This window comes from Gekko japonicus, unplaced genomic scaffold, assembly GCF_001447785.1.
Source record: "Gekko japonicus isolate JY-2015 unplaced genomic scaffold, Gekko_japonicus_V1.1 scaffold8, whole genome shotgun sequence".
NCBI classification, from domain to species: domain Eukaryota; kingdom Metazoa; phylum Chordata; class Lepidosauria; order Squamata; family Gekkonidae; genus Gekko; species Gekko japonicus.
Window position 1 is genome coordinate 3,846,835 of NW_015167057.1, and position 20,748 is coordinate 3,867,582.

Genomic DNA, 20,748 nt, shown 5'->3' on the forward strand with positions numbered 1-20,748 from the left:
GCTAGGAAATGTTTAGGCTAACACCCCTCAGTGCATGAGATGGGCACACTCCCTGATCAAACATGTGTATGTACAACTTTTCCACTTTTGTATTTTTGTCACATTTTTTTATCCTGCTCCTCCTGCCAAGGAGCTCAGAGATGCATACAGTCTCATCAGGTTATGGGTGAGGCTCAGACCTGTCAGCTTTGGAGAATTATTCCAGGCCCTTTCTATGCATCATCCACATGACATGACACAGAGGTGCATTTGGGGGGGGGGGCAGCTTTTCCACAGCTGTGAAGGTCCTTTCCCCTGTTATCACTACAAGCTCAATTTTATACTCTTTAGAAAGGCAGGTATGAACACAGTGCACCAGAAAAGCAAGTCAAATGTCATAGAACTTTGTTTTAGCTTTCCACACACCTGGCACATTCTTCAGGAACTCGTCCTTCAGTAACTAGCTTGCAGGGCTGGGGGAGACAGAGCCTCTCCAAAGTATGACTTTCATTCCAGCAGCTTCAACTGTAGGTGCCCCCTCACCTGCGGTGTCACCCATCCCTTGCTGCATAAACTGGGGACAGGGAGTTGACAGATCAGTGATACTTTCTGGCATTGCTCCTCACCTCTGCAGAATCCAGACCCTGTAACAGAAACTGTCAGTTCAGCTCTTACTCTGTGGCAGAGTTTTTCACAGCTTAACATGAGAACTAATTTTTATTACAAAAGCTTGAGTATGGAACACATAATGTAAGAAGAGAGAGTTTCTGAGCTTGTGCAGAGTATCTTCCCTTACCATTGAACAACTACAGCCTTCTCCAACAAGTCTGTGTTCAAGCGTGTACAGAATAGAGCCTTTACAACTGGGTAACTAAAGCCACCCTACATAACTGGAACTAGGGGGAAGGTTTTTTCTAATCAAGAAGGTATGCCTTACAAGTAGACCTGGAACTCCAGCTCATAAGAACATAAAAAGAGCCCTGCTGGATCAGTCTATCTAGTCTAGAATCATCTCACACAGCTGCCAACCAGTTCCTTTGGAGGGCCAAACATAGGGCATACAGGCTGAGGTCTTTCCCTGATGTTGCCTCCTGATTCTGGGATTCAGAGGATTAGTACCTCTGAATGTGGAGGTTCCCCTCAGTCATCATGGCAAGTAGTCATTGATAGACTTATCCTCTACTAATCTATTCCCTTTTAAAACTGTTTATTCCTGTGGCCATCACTACATCCGCTGGCACTGAATTCCACATTGTAATCATTCTGTATGTAAAAAGTATTTTCTTTTGTCCATCCTGAACCTACTGCCCATCAGCTTCATCAAATGCTCTCGAGTTCTAGTATTTGGGAAGAGGGAGAAAAATTTCTTTGTCACTATCATTTTGAAAAGTTTTAAGCACTGTGCTCTTTCAGTGGTACCCTGGTAATCTCCACCCCACCCCCATTTTCAAGCTCTTAAAACCACCAGTAAAGGCAAAGATGCCATGGATCCCTTTCACTTACCACAAACCACACGATTTGTTCAAGGCAACTTACTCCAGGTAAGCACATACTAAGCTTCAAGCTCACTTTTAATACACTTTACTGCTTGTTATTAAATACTGTTTTAAACTGCTGTCCATGTTGGATATAACTGTAGAAAGGGAGGAGATAAAATATTCCAGAAGGAAATCGGGGAATAAAACAATAGGCTGGATTTGAATCATAATTTTTTTTAGGGGAAACGGTTGCATTTGAGCGCTGTCCTGGAACGAGCTTGTTCTTCATCGCAGCGCTGATTCCAGGAGCATGTTCAGTAGGATACAGGAGTAAAATCTGCCAGTGAGCATCTTATTTCTGGAAATTAAGCACTACGTCAAATCCTCACTAAATCAGCCCTTCCCATCCCAGCACTTTGAACCTTCTCCACAGAGACGGTGGAGACGCCCCCCCCCCCCCCCCGACCTTTATTTAACAAGACCTCCACGTGCTTGTTTACAACCTTGCGCACGCTTCCCGGTCCGCCTCCCCGCCATTTTTCCATTGGCTGTACGCTTCTGACCTCTTCCTTTCTGATTGGAAGGCGCGATTGTCGCTTTCCCATTGGCTGCGGAGTGCAGCCCTTGTCATTCTTTAGGTTTGGAAGGCAGCAGTCGTTTTCTGATTGGTCGACAAGCGCCACGATGGTCAGCCTTTCTGAGGAGCCTAATTAATGACGTCACACTGCAACGGATGAGGAGAGTTGTTTTCTGTTGGTTTCTGACAGAACCCCGCCCCCTTCGTTTCCCTCGCTCTATTGGCTGAGGGGGGAGGAGGAGGAAAGCAAGCAAGGCCGACGTGAACGTTTTTTCTGCCGCTGTCCTGATTGGGCGCTTTAGGACTCCACCCCGTTCTTCTCCTCGGTTCTGAGGGGGCTTGGCGAGAGAAGGAGGAGAGAGCTTTGTTGAGCCCGCCTTCAGTCACCCCTGCGCATGCGCGCATCATTGGTAAAGGAAAGGTGAGCTTATGTTTAGTGGCCAGGTGGGTCTGGGGTTGCGCAGCTTGGTCCCCTTCGCTTTCCGTAGCTTAAGCCAAGCGCGAAAATCGTTTTGTCCTATGGATCTGGGATCCCTTCGGAAAAGCTACAGGGGAGATGAGGAGGTGAGCGTGCGGGGTTGGGTTCTTCCTACTGCTTTAGTTTGCAAGCGCGTGGGGAGATGGTTCAAGGTCAGGGGGCTCCTGAGGACACGTGGAGCCATCCCTGAGATGCACCTGCTGACCTTTGGAATGGACAGCCAAGGGGGTCTAAATGGCCGAGTTAGATCCTGCAGGTGTGCTGGAGAGTCTGAAATGGCTGGCAATGAAGACTAATGGACTGGGAACCGTAAGCTGGGGTGGGAGCCATGTGGCTGAGCCATGCCGGTGCAGCAAGATAGTGATGCCCGTGATGGATGAGGAGGTAGTGAGTAAGTCTCAACTATGGTGAGTAACTGGAGCTTGGCTGTGCTTGCTCCTGGCTGCCAGTAGCCCTTCAGGAAAGGCTCCTTGACACTTTCCCTGCAAGTTAGATGGCTGGGCTGTCCCTCCTCGTGTGGAGGATGGAGGCTGAAGAGGAGAGAGGGTCTCAAGAAATTATTGGATGGTGTGTGGGTGACCTGCAGTGCCATTGTAAGCAGAGTTGTGTTCTTGTTAGCCCCTTGACTTCTGTGGATTCAAAGGAATGTAGCCTTTCTTGGGGTGGTGGCACCGCTGGGGAGGGATAGAGAGCTGGAAGAGAGGGCAGGACAGTGCAGGGAAATGTGGGGGAGAAAGCAACAATAGTTCTAGATGGGCTAGATTTTGGAGAAGAGAAAGCTGATGCTGGGTCTGTTCCCACTGCATAGCCACTGCCTGAGATGGTGGGTGTCCTTTGCATAACTGGGCCTTCTTTCAGAGTGCTTCTTGCTCCTTTTCTCAGGCTTTTGAGGAAAAGCACCTTTCCTCCCTTGACCCCATTAAGCAGTTCTCTGTATGGTTTGAAGAGGCTATGAGGTGTCCCTCCATTGGGGAAGTCAACGCAATGTGTTTGGCGTCCTGTACAAGGTAGGAATTGCCACCCAATGGCTTCGGTTCCTTCTGGCTTATGAAGTCCTTACAGATTTGGTCCTGCAACTAAAATGTTTGTCTTGCTGTTATTACCTGTCTTCCCAGAGATGGAAGGCCCTCTGCACGGATGGTACTTTTGAAAGGGTTTAGCCAGGAAGGCTTCCGCTTCTTCACCAACCACGAGAGCCGGAAAGGAAGGGAGCTGGTGAGTGCATCCATGCGATAGAAGGCCATTCCTGTAGTTCATAGATTGGCACTTTGATTTGCATGTTAGGGCTGTTGCACAAACGTAGGACACCCTGAGAGATCTGTTTTATTTTGCTTCACTCCAATTGCATGACTTATGGGAAAGGGCAAAGACTAGTTGGAAGATATTGAAGTTCTGTGCCCTGGTGGATGGCCCACAGAGACCCTCTGTGGCTTCTGATATCTCCGCAGATCAGCAACTGGTGATCCCTGAGCTGAAAAAAGCCTGGCAAATAGAAGGGCCCTGGCCTTCCTGTTGCCAGGACAAGTTCCTGCCTATGGTCACATGCTTCAAGCAGAAGGAAGGATCAAGAGAAATTGAGACGGACACTGTAGAGAGAAGGAGAAGCAGAGAGGGTGAGGGCCACCAGAGAATCTAGCTCTTTGCCAATGGATTCAAGTCCAGTACCACCTTCGAGGCCAAGAAAAGTTTCAGGGTAACTTTTATTGGTCTCTAAGGTGTTACTGGACTCAAATCTAACTGTTTTACTATCCACCAAACTGGTTTCCATAGCCATATTTTCTAAAACCTTGGTTTTTTAAAAAGCATCGAGCTGCATCACATTTTACTGTTTGGTTGCAGAGAGATACCATCAAGTGTTTAGTGAATGTTTTTCTTCAAACGGCAGCTAGCCACTTAATTTTTTTACATTGCACTGGTCATAGTACCAGCCCTGCAGAAGTTGGAGTTGCGCAATCTGCTGAAACCATGAATGAACCTGGCAACACTGTCATCAGAGTCAAAGAGGTTGCTTCTTCAGGAGTTAGAACTCCCATTCTGCTGTTGTATTTGTTTGAGAAGAAGGGCCCTCTACGTGCACGATAAAACTTCTGGGGCTAATGAGATCAGAACCCTTCCCAGAAACTAGTTTTTCAGCGAGCTTAATTTTTCGTATTCTTTGTTATTCTTCTCACAGCTTGATACTTTAAATATTTGATAAGTATTATTTGATAAGTATTTTTTTGTGTGTTTTGCCGCTTTCAGGACTCCAACCCATTTGCTTCCATTGTCTTCTACTGGGAGCCCCTCAGTCGCCAGGTAACCTATTTTCTTTGCCTCTACTGAAAAGGCTGGCAAAGAAGTGTTTATTGTAGAAAGGCAGATATGGAATGAGAGGTTTCAGGGAATTTTATCATGAGTCTCCCCCTTTCCAGCTGACATTTCTATGCTCCAGACCCTGGCCATTTCTGGACAAAGCTTGAGGTGATGAACTGGAGCCAAAACCGGCTGGTAGCCAGAGAGCCAGTTTGGTGTAGTGGTTAAGTATGCGGACTCTAATCTGGATGACCTTGGGCAAGCCATAGCTCTGTCGGAGCTCTTCTTGAAAGAGCAGTTTCTGTCAGAGGTCTCACAGCCCCGCCTACTTCACAGGGTGTCTGTTGTGGGGAGGGGAAGGGAAAGGAGATTGTAAGCCCCTCTGAGACTCCGAGTGGAGGGCGGGGCATAAATCCAGTCTCTTCTCTTCTTCCACTTAACCTATCCTGGAAAGAGTCAGAGTCTGATCCTGTCCTGTTTTTATCTTCTCCCAGATCACAGGCATTTGGGATAGGCGTGTGTATCTGAGGGGAGGGCTTAGGTTTTGGTCCTTGAGCTTGCTTCAAGCCTTACTACTTCCAGTGAAACAGAAACATCCCCTGGGGGAAGTGAGGATGCAGGAGTTGCCGACTCTGATTTCCTTTTATCCTTGCAGCAGCCCTGAGAGGTAGGTGAATCCAAACAATAAGGGGAAAAGAATAGTGTCACAGGAGTCCCAAATATACAAATTCCACTAGTAGAAAACACCATCAAAGATTGCCAGAACAGTATATTAAACAATTATAAAGTTGGTGGTGTCACAACAACAACATTAATGCATACTGTAACTATAATAATGCAATATTTCCTCCTTTGAAGATAAAACATAAAGTCCATGTAGTCAGTGTAACTTGATAGGAGGAGTCCACATAGTCATAACATTTTCCAAACAGCCTTTGCAAAGACACCCATTCTAGATACTTGGAAGATGCATTTCCTTTGACTTCTTCAGTTTGCTGGCTGTGTAAGTGGAACCTAGCCACAAAAACACATATGAAAAGCAGAATTGTTTTTAAAACATGCCTGAAAAATACCCTGATTTCAGCAATTTCAACAGACCACAAGGTTTATAGTGTAAGAAGCAAAATCATAGATTCTCAAAGATACAGACGAAGATGCATGCCAATGTAAAGCTCAACAGGGAGAGAAGCAGGTGTATCCAATTTAGATTAGTCCCATTTAAAGGGCTCTATTTTTCTAAAATGAACGAAAAATCAATCTCCCTGTTCAAGCCAAAGGTTCATATGTTTTCAAATCAAAGATAAGGTGTGCCTCCCTCTGTAACAGAAGACGCTGCACATCCTGCCTCTGGAAAGGCTTATTTTGGTGTACAAAAATCACTCCAAACTTCCTGTTGTCCACATTATGCCCAGTACTAGCATAGTGTTCACCCATTGGGATATTTTCTACATGTCTAGTTAGTCTAGATTTATGCTCAAGAACCCGGGTTTTAATAGCTCTTATTGTAGACCCCACATATTTTTTACCAGGTGAGGCTGAGAGAGGGTGGCTGGCCCAAGTTCAGCCAGTGAGCTTCTGTGGCAGAGTCGGGATTTGAACTCTGGTCCTAGCGTAACACTCTTAATCATTGGACAGCACTATCTTTTTAAAGAATTATATTGCCGTTGAGTTTATGTGGGCTTAATCTGGGCAGAGGTTGGGACCATTTGCGCATGAAGATCTTATTGAGATATATGTCTAGGTTTATATCTATATAAACTTTCTATGCACCTTCATCACCGGGCGGTCTCCAGCTTCTTATTTACTACACCCAATAGATCTTGGGTTGGAACCAGCCATCTGGTGTGATGGTCACGAATCTTCCTCACATTCCCCTGCCTCAGGAGTCCCTTCTCAGCTCAGGAAAGTTGGCTCCCCAGGTCATGAGACCCATGTTGTGGAGTGCAGCCAGACAGATTGGTTGGCTGTAGTGAATGAAGGAGGAAGGAATTATCCTCCTCTCGCTCCAGCCCACCATTCCCAAGAATCAACTTTCCTGGGGTCAGAGGGGAAAGTGAGGAAGATCTGTAGTCCTTGTGTGAGTAGATGACTGGATCCAACCTGTTAGTTTAACTGGGGATGAGCAGGGAAGAGAAGGTCTCCTTAGACAAGGGGCCAGTGCCTGGAAAAGAGTAAGGCCTTTTTGGAGGGGACAGTGACTCAAAACGAGTCAACCAAAGTGGTTCTTTACACCCCAGTAAATTCCACTGGGATGAGATGTGTTTAGCGTTGCCTTTTCCAACCAATAGAGAAGATGTTAGGGCCACACCAGCACTAGCAGCAGAAAATAAAAATCAAGATGTAGAAAATAGGTTTTATTATTATTCTTTCATGATCCAGACAAATCAAGAAAGAATAATACGTTTTTTCGGCACTCTGTTTTTTCCTCTTCCGCTGCCTTTTCCAATCAACCGTGAGTTCAATGAACAGGGCAGGACATGTTTCAGCTAAATAATAATAAAACCTGCTAACAGAACCTCTATCTTTCTCTGGGACACCTTGTATGAACGGTTGTTTTGTCCCCCCCCCCCCCCCACAGGTGCGGATTGAGGGCTCCGTGGAGAGGCTCCCTGAGGAGGAGTCTGAGAAATACTTCCACTTGCGACCGAAGAGCAGCCAGATCGGGGCAGTTGTGAGCCGGCAAAGTACGGTGATTGCTGACAGAGAGGTGAGGAGCTGCGGCCCTGGGTTCCTTGGGGAATTCCCTTTAGTCAGCTGAACAAAGGAGAGAACATGTTCCTCATTTTCTTTCCGACTGCATGCTCGGTCATGTTCTGTGAGTTTATGATGTATTCCGGCATTCTTTGGTCGTGTTTTCTTATCGTCTGCATGATGAGTCAAAAGGATGCCTATCATCCAAGGGAGGTGTCCATTCTGTCAATAAAAAGCTGCACGTCCCAGCATTTCCCAAGGAAGAGCCCTATTTGGTAGATCCTACAGCAACTTTAAACTTCCTTCTTGGGAGGATAGACAGAAAGTGTCTGGGCTGAAAAGGCTCTGTGTGTGTGTGTGTATTACTCTCGGACATGCAGTGGTTTTGGCAGCTATAAGCTTGAATTTGATCGTGCACCATGACCTGTAGGTCACTGCGTTGCTGTACCAAGTTCCTTTATGACTTTGTTAGTTTATGCCTGCCCGCCCAAGGCCTTCACAGCTCTTCTCCCTTTGCTAGTATTTGCGGAAGAAAAACGCAGAACTTGAAGAGGTGTATCGTGAGGCCCCGGTGCCCAAGCCAGCATACTGGTGAGTTGATCTTAGAGCATTTCGGAGCTAGGCTTTGCGCATCGTTCTTCGTCCCTGGCTTTTGTGGCAGCTGTCGAAGCCTCATTCCAGATCCTAACCCAGAAACTTGTTTTCTTTTTAAAACAACTGTGAGAAGCCAAATTCTATATCACGTTCTGCGCTGTGACAAAAAAATAATCCAGATCTCTCTCCCCAAGCAACATAGTACTGGAAACTTGCCTTTTTTCTTGTTAAATTATTAAAGGTCTTGAGAGTCCAATAAAAAGTTAGCTAAGAGGGGGAGTGTGAAAAGGCTGGACTGTATATTATGACACTGGTCGGCATTTTGGACTCCTTGGCTGCAAACTCCCTTCTAAGTCTGTCTGATGCCGTATGCACTAGGACCATTATGATACGCGGAATTCAAGAGTTTCCTGCACCTACCTGCATAGAGAAGACAAAAGGGTGTGTCGTCTAGCAATCCCCCCCCCCCAATTATTGAATGGACACATACACTGTGCTCTTTTAGAATTCATAACAACTCACAGAAGAGTTTCTCCAAAGAGATAGGCTGTTGCAGCAAGAACAAACAAATGATTTGTGGTGCCTTGGATTTTTATTCCCTAGCAGAAACTTTTATGGACTAGGTAAAGTGACCTTTGGACCATGCCAACATGTATTGGAATAAAAATCTGCTGTTTAAGGTGCTAAAAGTCATTCCGCCCACCCCTTGTAATAATGATTTCCTGTTGCGTCCACTTTCATACTCCAGGACACCAATATACCTGCCCCCCCCTTGTAACTTGAGGGAGAATCCCTTCTCTGCTCAAACCTACCTAGCCAAACAGCAGTTGCCTTCCTCTGAATATCTCTTCTGGGATTCAGCTTCTAGTGCAGTTGGCTTGAACCCTAGAAATGCCGCCTCCCACTTTCACTGGGCCTCTGCAAAAGCGGGTGTGATTTTAGAGCGGTGCTGCTTCTTGCAGTCAGTTTGTTTTGTAGTGCCATCGACCTCTGCAGTGATTTATGTCAGATTTTTAAGGCAGACGCTTGTCCTAAAGAGTTTGCAGCATACATTTCAACAGCAGGGGGATATGATACAAGCAAGGGTAATGGACCATGAATGTGAGATGGTTTCATTTTGACCGGGGATGCCCCTGCAATGAAGGAGAAATTGAGACTGTAGATCACATTCTTCTACGTTGTCCCTTCTACCAAGATGCTCGCATCCAGACCGTCACTCCTCTGATCAATAAAATACCTGGAAGAACGAGCTTGGGATACGTTCGATTACTCCTAGAAGATGGAAATCCAACAACTACAGCCTCAGTTGCAAAATTTTGTGCAACAGCCTATAAAATCTGTCAGTTGCTTTCGTTATTGGGGTTTCTGTAAATACCACCCATTTATATTATTGTCTATTTTAATTTGTGTTACTTATTTTACTATATTAGTTTTAACCTTTTTGGGGGTAGTATGTTGGTCTTTGACCGTAGAATAAAATTTGGCGGGATGAGGACGTTGTCTTCCACTGAAATGGCCTGGGGAATGTTTCTTAACCACTTCCGAGGTACTCTAAAGTTTATCCTGTCAAGTTTAGGGCAAGGGAGGAAAACGGCGCTCCGTCAGGTTTAAAATGCGCAATCAGCCTAGTCGCATCCTGTGCAGGGGCTAGGCAGAAACCATGTGCTTCCTGTCCTCCTACCCCACAGTAGTGTGCATGATGGCGTAGTGCTGAGAGCATCAGATTGGGAGCTGGGACACCCCGGTTTGAATCCCCACTCTGCTGTAGAAGCTCACTGGGTGCCTTTGGGCCAGTCCCTCTTTCCGCCTAACCTGGCTCTGTAAGCCGCTTTGGGACCCCACAGAGGAGAAAAGCAGAGTTTTCAGTTTCTAAATAAATACGTTTGTTGGGCCTGAAGAACAGTGGAGAGAACTCAGCCTTACTCCTTGTGTCTGGTATCAACCGAGCAGTTTGTTTCCTTCCCAGCTTCCCTGATGTTAGAACCTGCATGTGGGTTACGGGGTGAGGGGATGGCCAAAGTGTCTTCCAAAACCAGTTTCATTCTTCCTTTTAAACAGTGTTCTTTTCTCTCCCAGGGGAGGCTACATCCTGAAGCCAGAAGTCATAGAGTTTTGGCAAGGTCAAACCAGCCGCCTGCACGACCGCATCGTCTTCAGACACCTCCAGAACAGCAGCACACCCTTGGGGCCCATGACCCACAGAGGGGCTGGCAACTGGGTGTACGAGAGACTTTCTCCTTGAAAGACTCATGGCCTGGGGTGGGAGGGGTATTGCCCCATTTTTGCCATACGTGGAATGTTAGTGCCAAAGGCTTTTCTCTCCACCCCCCTACACACCCGAGATGGAGCAGATGGGTAAAGAGTTTTGCGGACAGAGTGTGGGGCTTGGACAGGGAGACCCGACCCAAAACCCTTACGATGACCCTGAGCCTAAATTTCAGCCTAACCTGTCTCAGAGTTTTGAGGATAAAACTGGGCTGGTTCCCATCTACACTCCTCTGAGCTCCAGGCTGGACAGAAGACAAATGAGGGATGGAAATCAGCTACTTCAGTGCATGGGTTCATTGCGTAATTTAAACCCCTCACAAAACTATCACGTATCCCAGCGCCAAGCAACCCTGAGAAATGCAATTCCCTTAAGGGAGTCTGCATTCTCAAAACTCTCAAATTATACTTTCCAAGGCTTTGGCGGTTGGGAAGCTGTGACCATTTCAAATGGGCTTAATCTTACAGTTTGAATGTTATCGTCTAGGTCGAGGGTCCCTGGGCTTGTTGAGCCTGTAGGCATTTTTGGAAACTGGAGAAAAGGTGCCACCACAAAATAGTGGAGCTGATCAGATAATGTTGGAAGTTTCTTTCCACAGTGGTGGCAGCCATTTCCCTGGAAGACCAACAGTCACACTTCCTGAGCTCTTCTAAAGGGCGTCTTGGTCCAGTGAGATGGAGGAAGAGCCAGTCTTGGCACTCTGCCTTGTTGGCAATTGGCAGCATGTTGAGGATCACTGTTCCAGGTGGCTCTGTCTTGGAGCATAGTAGGTAGGCTTCAGTTTGGGGCTCCTTAATTATCAGTAAATCACGTAGTCAAGATCAAGACTGTCTCGCATTCGGCCCCAAGAGACCACAAATTTAGTTTTTAAAAAAGTGAAGCACGTGTTGTCTCTTGGCATAATTCAGTTTCAGAGGTTAATGTGTGCAAAGAATGCAGTTGAGGGGGCAACGATTAGGGATGAGCATGAACTGGCTGACAAACTGAAGACCGTCGCGCATTTTGGCTGTTTCATGGTTCACAAAGCAATGTTCACGAACTGGAAAACTGCCACAAACTCTCACAAATTTTGATGCAGTTCATGGTGGTTCATGAAGAACAGAAAGCAGGGGTTTTGCTTTCTGCTCTGCACGAAAAGACTGCTGTGAGCCATTTAAACCCCTGCATTCTGCTCCCTGGGGAGCAGAAAGCAAGGGTTTAAACTTTAAATGGTTCACCAACTGATACAAACCAGGTCAGTTTGTAAACCAGTCTCCTGGTTTGTGTGGGTTCGTGGTTCAACCACGAACTTAACTGCAAAAATGCGGTTCATGCCCATCCCTAGACGTGACAGTGCTCCAGCACTTAATTCAGCGTTAGATGCTGGACGTGTAAACAAGAATGGGCGGGTGTGAATGACCCACAAACTTAGAAGCTAGAAAATTAGAGGGGAGGGGACTGGTAGCTGGATGTTCTGCTTCCCCTACCTCAGTTTTGCTTCTGATTTTAATTACCACTGCTATCTGTACTTCTCAGTAAAAACCCGAAACTTGCTTTTAAAAAAAAACAAAAAATGGGGAGTTGAGCTTTTCGGAATGCTGAAACCTGGCCTGGATGTTAAATTGCGAGTCTGGGTATTTACAGATGCATTTGTTTTATTTTACAAAATCTATACCCTGCCTTTCTGCCCCCACAAGGGCCACTAAGGCAGCTAAGAAATTAAGACATAGATAATAAAAATCACATTTTAACCCCCCCTCCCCCAATAAAGATCATTGAACAATTAAACCCTGAAATATGAAGATAAGAACAGTTAAAGCGTTGGGCAGGAAGAAGGGATCACTGAGGGAATGCCAAATGAGACAAAAAAAATCTTTTGTTGTCCAGTCGCACAGTCGAGTCCGACTCTTCGTGACCCCATGGACCACATCACGCCAGGCCCTCCTGTCTTCTGTTGTGCTCCAGAGTTCGCTTAATTTCATGTTCATTGCATCGACAACACTGTCCAACCATCTCATCCTTTGCCATCCCCTTCTTCTTTGACCTTCAATCTTTCCCAGCATCAGGGTCTTCTCCAGTGAGTGCTCCCTTCTCATTTGGTGGCCAAAGTATTTGCGCTTCAGCTTCAGTATCTGGCCTTCCAGGGAACAGTCAGGGTTGATTTCTTTTAGGACTGACTGATTTGATCTTGCAATCCAAGGGACTCTCAAGCGTCTTCTCCAGCACCATAATTCGAAAGCATCTATTCTTCGGCGCTCGGCCTTCCTTATGGTCCAACTCTCGCAGCCATACATTACCTGCTGGTAGAAGATGGTAGCAGAAGGAGACAGATGAATCCAGGGGAGAAGAGCCAGTTTGCTGTAGTGGTTAAGTGCACAGACTCTAATCTGGGAGAACTGTATTTGATTCCCCACTCCTCCACTTGCACCTGCTGGATGACCTTGGGCAAGCCGTAGTTCTGATAAGAGCTGTTCTTGAAAAAGAGCAGTTTCTGTCAGAGCTCTCTCAGCCCCACCCACCTCACAGGGTGTCTGTTGTGGGGAGGGGAAGGGAAAGGAGTTTGTAAGCCGCTCTGAGACACCTTCAGGTAGTGAAGGGCGGGGTATAAATCCGATCTCTCCTATACCCTGCCCTTCACTACCTGAAGGAGTGTCAGAACAGCTTACAATCACCTTCCCTTCCTTTCCTAGCAACAGGTCACCCAGCTGACTTCCTGTGGAGGAATGGGGAATCAACCCCGCTTCTCCAGGTTAGAGTCCACCGCCAAACTGGCTTTCTCCAGAGAGCTGCAGAGGTTTGGTGCCGTGACCCAGTGGCTCTGTCCTGGGTTGCCACCCACCTAATCTCAGAAGCCAGGGCTGCCCAAAGCAGAACCCCAGAAGATGACCATGGCAGTCGAGTGGGTGTCGGTCCCAAACTGTATGAAACTTCCAACTCGGTCGGTTTCAGGGCTACATGAAGTTAATCAAACTCGTAAAGGTTTTAAACCTCAGAGCTCCCTGCTTCGTTCTGCCATGTATCTCCCCAAGTGACAGCTGTTACATATGCTTCAGTGGAGTAATTTGTTTAAAAATTTATAAAAATTCCACACCAGACCATGAAGTGTGATAATAAATCAGTAAATGATCCTAGTGGATCAAGATGTGTGCGTTCTCTCTCTCTCTGTGCGTGTGTGTGTGATACAGTGTTAATGTTCTTTGTAAAAGAAGCTCAGATTCTAGAGATTGTCCTTAGCAATTCCTGTTGCTGCTGTGGTCAGGCCGGTTTGCCATCCGTGTGTTGCTATGCGTCAAGTTTCAGTCCACCTTGTGTACAAATCTTTGGAAATAAATGTCTGACCTGGTGACTGACATGTGAAGGTGAGTGTGGTTTAATATTAACTTTCGTCCTGCTTGTTTTTCAGAAGTGTGATCCTCCCTCCCACCCCTGTTTTTTTTTTCAAACCTGCCAGCATGGCAGAACCTCCTCTTTCTGCCCCACCCCCCCCCCCCCCCCACGCTCTCCTTTTGCATCTTTTAACAACTGACAAATTCAACAGGTGCAGCTAGTGTTAGGAGCATCCAGTTTTCTGTGTCCCCCCCCCCCTTTTTGATATGGCAGAAATGAAATTTTGGGTAGCTCTGTGCTACAGAGTTCTCGGAGTCTTATACCAGTTTAACTTGCCATGGCTTGCCGCAGAGAATCCTGGGGAATTACAGTTTGCAGAAAGAGCGAGCAAGGATTTCCCCTTCCCCAGGCAGAATTGCAATTGCCACCTCCCATTAAGCACAGAAATACTGCAGGAAGGGGGGAGCTCAGTTGCTAGCAAGTATGCATTAAGGCAGGGTTGTCGAACTAATTTGTTACGAGGGCCGGATCTGACATAAATGAGACCTTGTTGGGCCAGGCCATGTGTGTCATAAAATGTAATTGCGAACTGAGAGGGTCAAGCTAACATATATTTTAAAAATATACAAATATTAGAGAGTGTACACAAAACTAAAACATACGGTTAAAAGAAATAGTCAATATCAGACTCAAAGCTTATATCGTCAAAGCTGACAGTTATACATATCCAATTGATAGGTAAAACTTATGACCTAAGGACCATTTCCTCAGTGGTCAATATTCTTTATTTTGCAATGCCACACATCCAGAAATACATGCTTAAAGAATTTTGTATATATATATGAACAGATGTTGCTTTCTGAAATAGTTTAAAAAAAGAAAAAAGGTCAGATTATCATATATCAAATGTATATAGTAAATATATATAGTAATATTTTTTTAATATAATAAGAAATTTTTACTGGGGTTACCTTATATGCTTTGCATTTGCTACAAGTTTGTATAGTGGGCCATAGGTAGTAGCTGTGCAAATTCTCCAAATTATTCTACATAAATATAGAAATGCAATTAATAAAATTTATAAGTAGTCAGATTTTAGAATAATTTTAGCCTAGAAAATATTTAAATTAGCCAGCAAACCTTTTTTCCTTCGGTTTTTGTCATAAAATGTAGTGCCAGGTAGTGGTGATATAAACTTTATGAAGGAAACAAACACAAAGATTTTTTTTACTTAAAATAAAAACATGCTTAAAACATTCGCTCTGTAAGCTGCAAACCTACTTTTGATTTATTGACATTCACCACAGAAATCTCGTGCTCAGAGTTCTGAGTCTAGGACCCAGGTTAAAACATGAAATGGCTGAGTGATGATTCAGAAAGTCTGGCAAAGCAAGCTAGGATGCAGCAGCAGCAGAACTGGAAGCAGGAGATGGCCAGTTCCACTGTGGGCCTGATGGAAGCTCTCTGGGGGCCTGATCTGGCCCCCAGGCTGCATGTTTGACACCCCTGCATTAAGGCATTATGGTCCAGAGTCTTATCTGTCAGTATGAGCTTCCTCTCCCTCACGGAATAGTGCTAGAGAAGGTGTGAGCTTGAGGTGTGCAAGGGAATGCTACTGAAATCCAGAGGAGTTAGCCCTGTTAGTCTGTTGCTGCAAAACAGTAAAGCCCAGTAGCACCTTTAGGACTAACAAACTTTATTGTAGCATAAGCTTTCGACAAACACAGCTCGCTTCATCAGATGCATGGAGGGTATGAAGAAACTGGCCAGAGGTATATAGATGGTAAGGGGAGGGGGGAGAGGATGCAGAAACTGCCATGTAAATGCAAAGCCGTTGCAAAAGTCATGAAAAAGGTTGAATGTGCTCACACTGTTAACAGGGAAGACACTGTTAGCGCTGGCGTGTCTGCTCTTTCTGCCCCAACCCAGCAGGGAGAAACGATCCTATGAAAGGTGGAATTCCTATTTGATTTCCGCTTGGATTATAACTTCTGCAGTCGAACAAAGTTTGGGTCCAGGGGCATCTTTAAGATCAACAAAGTTTAATTCTGGGTATAAGCTCTCGTGTGCATGCACAGGTCCATCAGATAACAGTTGTGAGGGTGCACTGCACCTGCCTTCCACCAGGTGGTACTGTCACAGCACCTTCCCTGCTAGAGCTTAGGTGTCGGCTCTCCTCTCCTTTTCTTGGGTTGCATCCCAGTGAAACTGCAGCCCTGATAACCTCCTGACCTTTCTCAGCTCCCAGCGGCATATTTGCCTTCTCAGTCACTGCTTGTTAAACCAGGGTCAGAATCTCCTGGGGCAATTCACTTGTGCTGATGGGATTCCCCAAAGGCTGGGGGAGAGCCCCTGACAAGCTTCTCCAAAACACCCTGTTCTGGTATGTTTTCAATGCTCTGTGCTCTTTGTTCTAACTTGTGGCTTTGTGGTGTCGCTGTCCTGGACTGGAAGCCAGTGCCACATGCAGAGCAGTAACCGAGCAGCGGTTGTCTCTGACCCATGCGCAGAGCAACCACTGTTGCTACCTGTAGCTTGATTTGGAGAGGTGGGTTCCTAGTTGGGAGGTGTGGCTTCCCAGTAGTCCTGTGCCCCCAGTATCTCCCGTTTCAGCAATAGTGCCTTGTGGGTGGAGACTATCAGATGTGATCCAGCGTGGTGTAGTGGTTACAGTGTCAGACCCAGGTTTGAATCTGCTCTGCCATGAAGGGAGTAGTTTCAGGATAGACAAAAGGAAATCCGAATTTACACACAGTGATTAAAGTGTAGGATTCGCTGCCAGAGGACATAGTGATGGCCACAGGAATAAACAGCTTTAAAGGGGGATTAGATTCATGGAGGATAGGTCTGTCCGTGGCTACTAGCCATGGTGACTGAGAGGAACCTCGACATTCAAAGGCACTAATCCTCTGAATCCCAGAGCCAAGAGGCAACATCAGGGGAAGACCTCTGCCTCTGTGCCCTGTTGTTGGCTCTCCAGAGGAACTGGCTGGTCTGATCCAGCAAGGCTCTTCTTATGTTCTTAGGAAAGCCTCAGCCTCTATGCCCTGTTGCTGGCCATCCGGAGGAACTGGTTGGCCACTGTGTGAGACAGGATGCTGGACTAGATGGACCACTGGTCTGATCCAGCAGGGCTCTCCTTATGTTCTTGCTGGGTGACATTGGGCCAGTCACATACCTTCAGCCTAAACTACTTCACAGGATTGTTGTAAGGATAACATGGCAAAGAGAATCTTGTAAACTGCTTTGGGTCCCCATTAAGCAGAAAGGGGGAGTATAAAGGAAGTTATAAAAAGTCTGTGCACATGCTTACTTCAGAGTAGTTTTCACTGCACTAAGTGAGACTTTCCCCTGAATAAATATGCATAGGAACGGGCTGTAATGAGAAGCTTTCAGATTTCAGCTGGGAACCCTTGGGGTTTTTTCAGCAATTGATAAAGTAGCATGTTCCTACTGGACAGCCCCTCATGCTTAGAAGAATGACTCTGCTAATGCGATACTGGGATTATAGATGAAACCCTGCCTGTCATCACAAAGTCAGTTTTAAAAAGACTGACAAATTCTAGTTCATTGGGGGGGGGACATTGTTAAATCAAGAAATTAAGTTAGATTCTGGTGGGTAGCTGTGTGGGTCTGAAGCAGCAGAACAAAATTTTAAGTCCCGTGGCACCTTGAAGACCAACAAAGAAATTAAGTGTTCTTGTCGGCAGAACGTACTACAATCATAAGAAGAAGGCAGAAGCCATGTGGTTAGTAACAGCCACAGTGTTTATATGAACATGAAAAGTACTCTTGGTTGAAAGGGTGCCACGTTCCAGAAGCGCAGAAGTGTGTGAACCTGTAAGTGGCTGCAATACGGCAAAGTTTTACAACCATCATAATAGTTAAACTTTATCAAGTAAATCCTACCAGGTAAATAGTTGTTGACATTGCTTATCCATTAGGCTGGCAACAAATCCTTCTGCTTCCTGTCTCCCCAGAGGCGTTATCCTCCCGTCTCTGCTCTGGCGGGTGCTTTCTCCTAAAGGTCTTATGTTCCTGGAGGTGACCCGCTGACCTACCTTCTGGTACTGCTTTCCTGGAGGAGTTTTGCCCTTGTTGTTCTGAAGGTTCCCATACTCTTAAGGTGACCTTTTTTTTGGACAACCTCAAGTTGGAGGTGTAGCTCATTATAGAACGGCTAACCTCTTAATGCCCACATCAGTGTAGAGGTGCTATTTTATGGGTAGGAAGGGAGGACTATCTGGTGTAGTAGTCAGAGTGCGGAGCTAGGATCTGGGATGTACCCCCACAGGCTGGGCAAAAGAATTATGAAGGAGTTTTCTTTGTACCTGCTTTTGGTAAATCCCAAACCCAAAAGTATAGAAAAATTGCTGGCTTAGCAAGAGAAAATCTGAAGCGGCGAATGTATTGCTTAGATTCTGATGTAGCACTATGCTGAGGTTTGGGGAAAATATTAATAACAACTCTATTTGTTTATAGTACATCTTTCTCATTGGGGTTCGAGATGGATTACAAAAATATGAAAAGCAATTCAATCAGAAGGCAAGGGCCAGCAATTAAAAATACAGATGGACACTTTGGGATTATTTTATTTTAGATAAAACCACTTTATCAAAAAGGAGCCGATCCAGCCCGACAATTTAGTTTACTTGACAAATGGTCTCCTTTTATAGAACAAAAGTTTCAGAACTTTAAAGACGTTAGCAACCTGAGAAATAGAAACTATTTTCTGTCATTAGTAGCTATTCACTGAATATATGACCAGTTTAATTTGTTTAAACATAATAGCCTTGTTCCTTTGTGACGAATGTTTTTTTAGATATTGTTAGTGTTCTCTTCTTTTTATATACTATAGATTGTTCCTCCCCTCTTTTTTTTGTTTTGTTTCGAGTGTAGGGGGAGAATAAGTTTCATTTGTTAAAACTATTTAGTGTAATCCCACTACATACTGGGTAGTGGCCTTCTGATTGTTACTGTAAGTCAAGCTTTGCTTGTTTCTTCCTGTTATGTATTGATTGTTAATTATCAATAAAGAGTGTATATTTAAAAAACAAACAGTGCAGATAGACTAGGGTTTCAGAACTGGAAAACAACACTAAGAAGAAAATTGTCTATGGCAGCAAACACTGCATGATAGACCATAATGATGAAAGGAAGTTACAAAGGTAAAGAACGTTGCAGTAAAAAGGGAGATGATATAATAAACACGGCAATATACAATACAATCCCCTGAAGAACCACCCTCCTGAACTGTTCCATTATATTATGGTTCTAATCCCTTCATATGAATGCAGGTCCTATTGGTTAGTGGCCTTGGGGCGTGTGCACACACTAGGGACGCCAGCTCCAGGTTGGGAAATACCTGGAGATTTTGGGAGTGGAGTTTGTGGAGGGTCATGTTTGGAGAGGGGAGGGACTTCAGTGGGGTTTAATGCCATAGCGTGTACCTTCCAAGGTGGCTATTATCTCCAGATAAACTGGTCTTTGTAGCCTGGAGATGAGGTGTAATCTCAGGAGATCTCCAGTCAACCACCTGGAGGTTGGCAGCCTTAGCACACACATTGGATCACTTGTTTGAGTCAACTGGGCCTATTTGGACCTTTCTGGAAGGGGGACATGTTTGTTGTTGTAGCCCAAGGGTCCCCAGCATTTTGAGCCTGTGAGCACCTTTCGAAGTCTGACACAGGGTGGTGGACCCCATCCAAAATGGCTGCTACAGTGGTCCTCCACAGGCTCCACTCCCAAATCTCCAGGGATTTCCCCTGACCCACAGTTGGTGGCCCTAGAGATCTGATGCAATTAGCCCCCAGCCCTTGACAGGTGGTTTTGACGGTGGGAGATCCACTTCGGATCTCTGCTCAGCAAGATGAACAAGAGAGCTCCAATTTCTACCTCCCAGGTTGTGTTAAGGAAATAATGGTGTGGAGTCTGATACAAAGATGACTGATTTTACTGGAGGGTGGGGGACATGGCCTCTTTAAGAGCCTTCCTGCCCCGCTGGCAGCCTGGAGAAAAAAAACTACTAGCCGCCTCAGAAATCTGTGCAGGAAGGTTATTTGCAAAGAGGCAAAGTGAGTCTCTCGTGGACTACTAGCCCCCTCGTGGTCATAGAGCTGCAGGGGGGAGACATTTGAATTCTGTGCCGGAATTTGCATAAGGCTGTTGGACTGATGGTATGTAAGCAAAGTATTGGGCCTTCTGCTTGTTGCTAAGCCTACTTGAAGCTTTGGAGGATTTACTAATAGGGTTGTGAGCTCTGGGTTGGGAAATACTTGGAGATTTGGGGGATGGAGCCTGGGGAGTGCAGGGTTTGGGGAGGAACCTTCGCAGGGTTGCTAATAGGGATCCCAAGTCCCCCCGGGGGGCAGGGAAACCCCCACCCCAGAGGCCTGTTCCCTGGCGGCGCCGGATCAGGCCCCGGGGGAACTCCTCCCTGACGTGCGTGTCACCAGCAAGTGACGTGGGCACGCTGGGGGTGGGGCCACGGCCATACAAGGGAAAACTATGGTTTTCCCTTGTATGGTCATGGCCCCGCCCCCAGTGTGTCCGGCGTCATAACATCACTTCCTAGTGATGTGCATGTGGTGCGCGTGCCACTGGGAGCCACCCGGGAGTCCCCCGCGGAGGAGGTAAGTGCCACTTGGCAACCCTAGTTGCCAGGTCCCCCCGGAAACCCCTGCCCTAGAGGCCCATTCCCCGCCGGCCTGGATTGGGCCACCGGGGGGAACCCCACCCCCAAAGTGTCCGACGTGCCTGGTGTGAAGATGTCACCCGGAGATGACCTCATCACGTTGGGCACGTTGCCGGGGGGACGCGCTATCATTTGAGGGAAAACTCTATGGTGAATGATTGTGCCCCCGCCCCCCAATGTACCCAACGTGATGACATCACTTCCTGGTGATGTCATTGCTGCATGTGCACAGGAAGACTCCCAGGGAGGTCCAGGACTCCCCCTGCTAATGTGTAAGTACAACTTGGCAAACCTACAGGGTACAGTGCCATAGAGTCCACCCTCCAAAGCAGCCATTTTCTCCAGGGGGGCTGATCTTGGCTGTAATAGCGGGAGATCTCCAGGTGGAACCTG

General features: G+C 46.2%; 1 protein-coding gene across 1 annotated transcript; it reads left to right on the plus strand.

Annotated features, from left to right (window-relative positions):
• Positions 1-2,445: 2,445 nt before the first annotated feature.
• On the plus strand, positions 2,446-12,224 carry PNPO (pyridoxamine 5'-phosphate oxidase). Its single transcript, XM_015412442.1, has 7 exons — positions 2,446-2,598; positions 3,395-3,519; positions 3,628-3,727; positions 4,754-4,807; positions 7,383-7,511; positions 8,016-8,086; positions 10,166-12,224. Exons 1-7 carry the CDS (start codon positions 2,464-2,466, stop codon positions 10,329-10,331), a joined length of 780 nt encoding a protein of 259 aa, XP_015267928.1. The 5' UTR covers positions 2,446-2,463; the 3' UTR covers positions 10,332-12,224.
• Positions 12,225-20,748: the final 8,524 nt, after the last annotated feature.

Bases quoted from the DNA above. Each gene is read 5' to 3' on its own strand.
- PNPO (XM_015412442.1), top strand. From the start codon at position 2,464: ATGTTTAGTGGCCAGGTGGGTCTGGGGTTGCGCAGCTTGGTCCCCTTC. The intron at 3,520-3,627 runs GTAGGAATTGCC...CTGTCTTCCCAG, and splicing joins TGTTTGGCGTCCTGTACAAG to AGATGGAAGGCCCTCTGCAC. The intron at 3,728-4,753 runs GTGAGTGCATCC...TGCCGCTTTCAG, and splicing joins GCCGGAAAGGAAGGGAGCTG to GACTCCAACCCATTTGCTTC.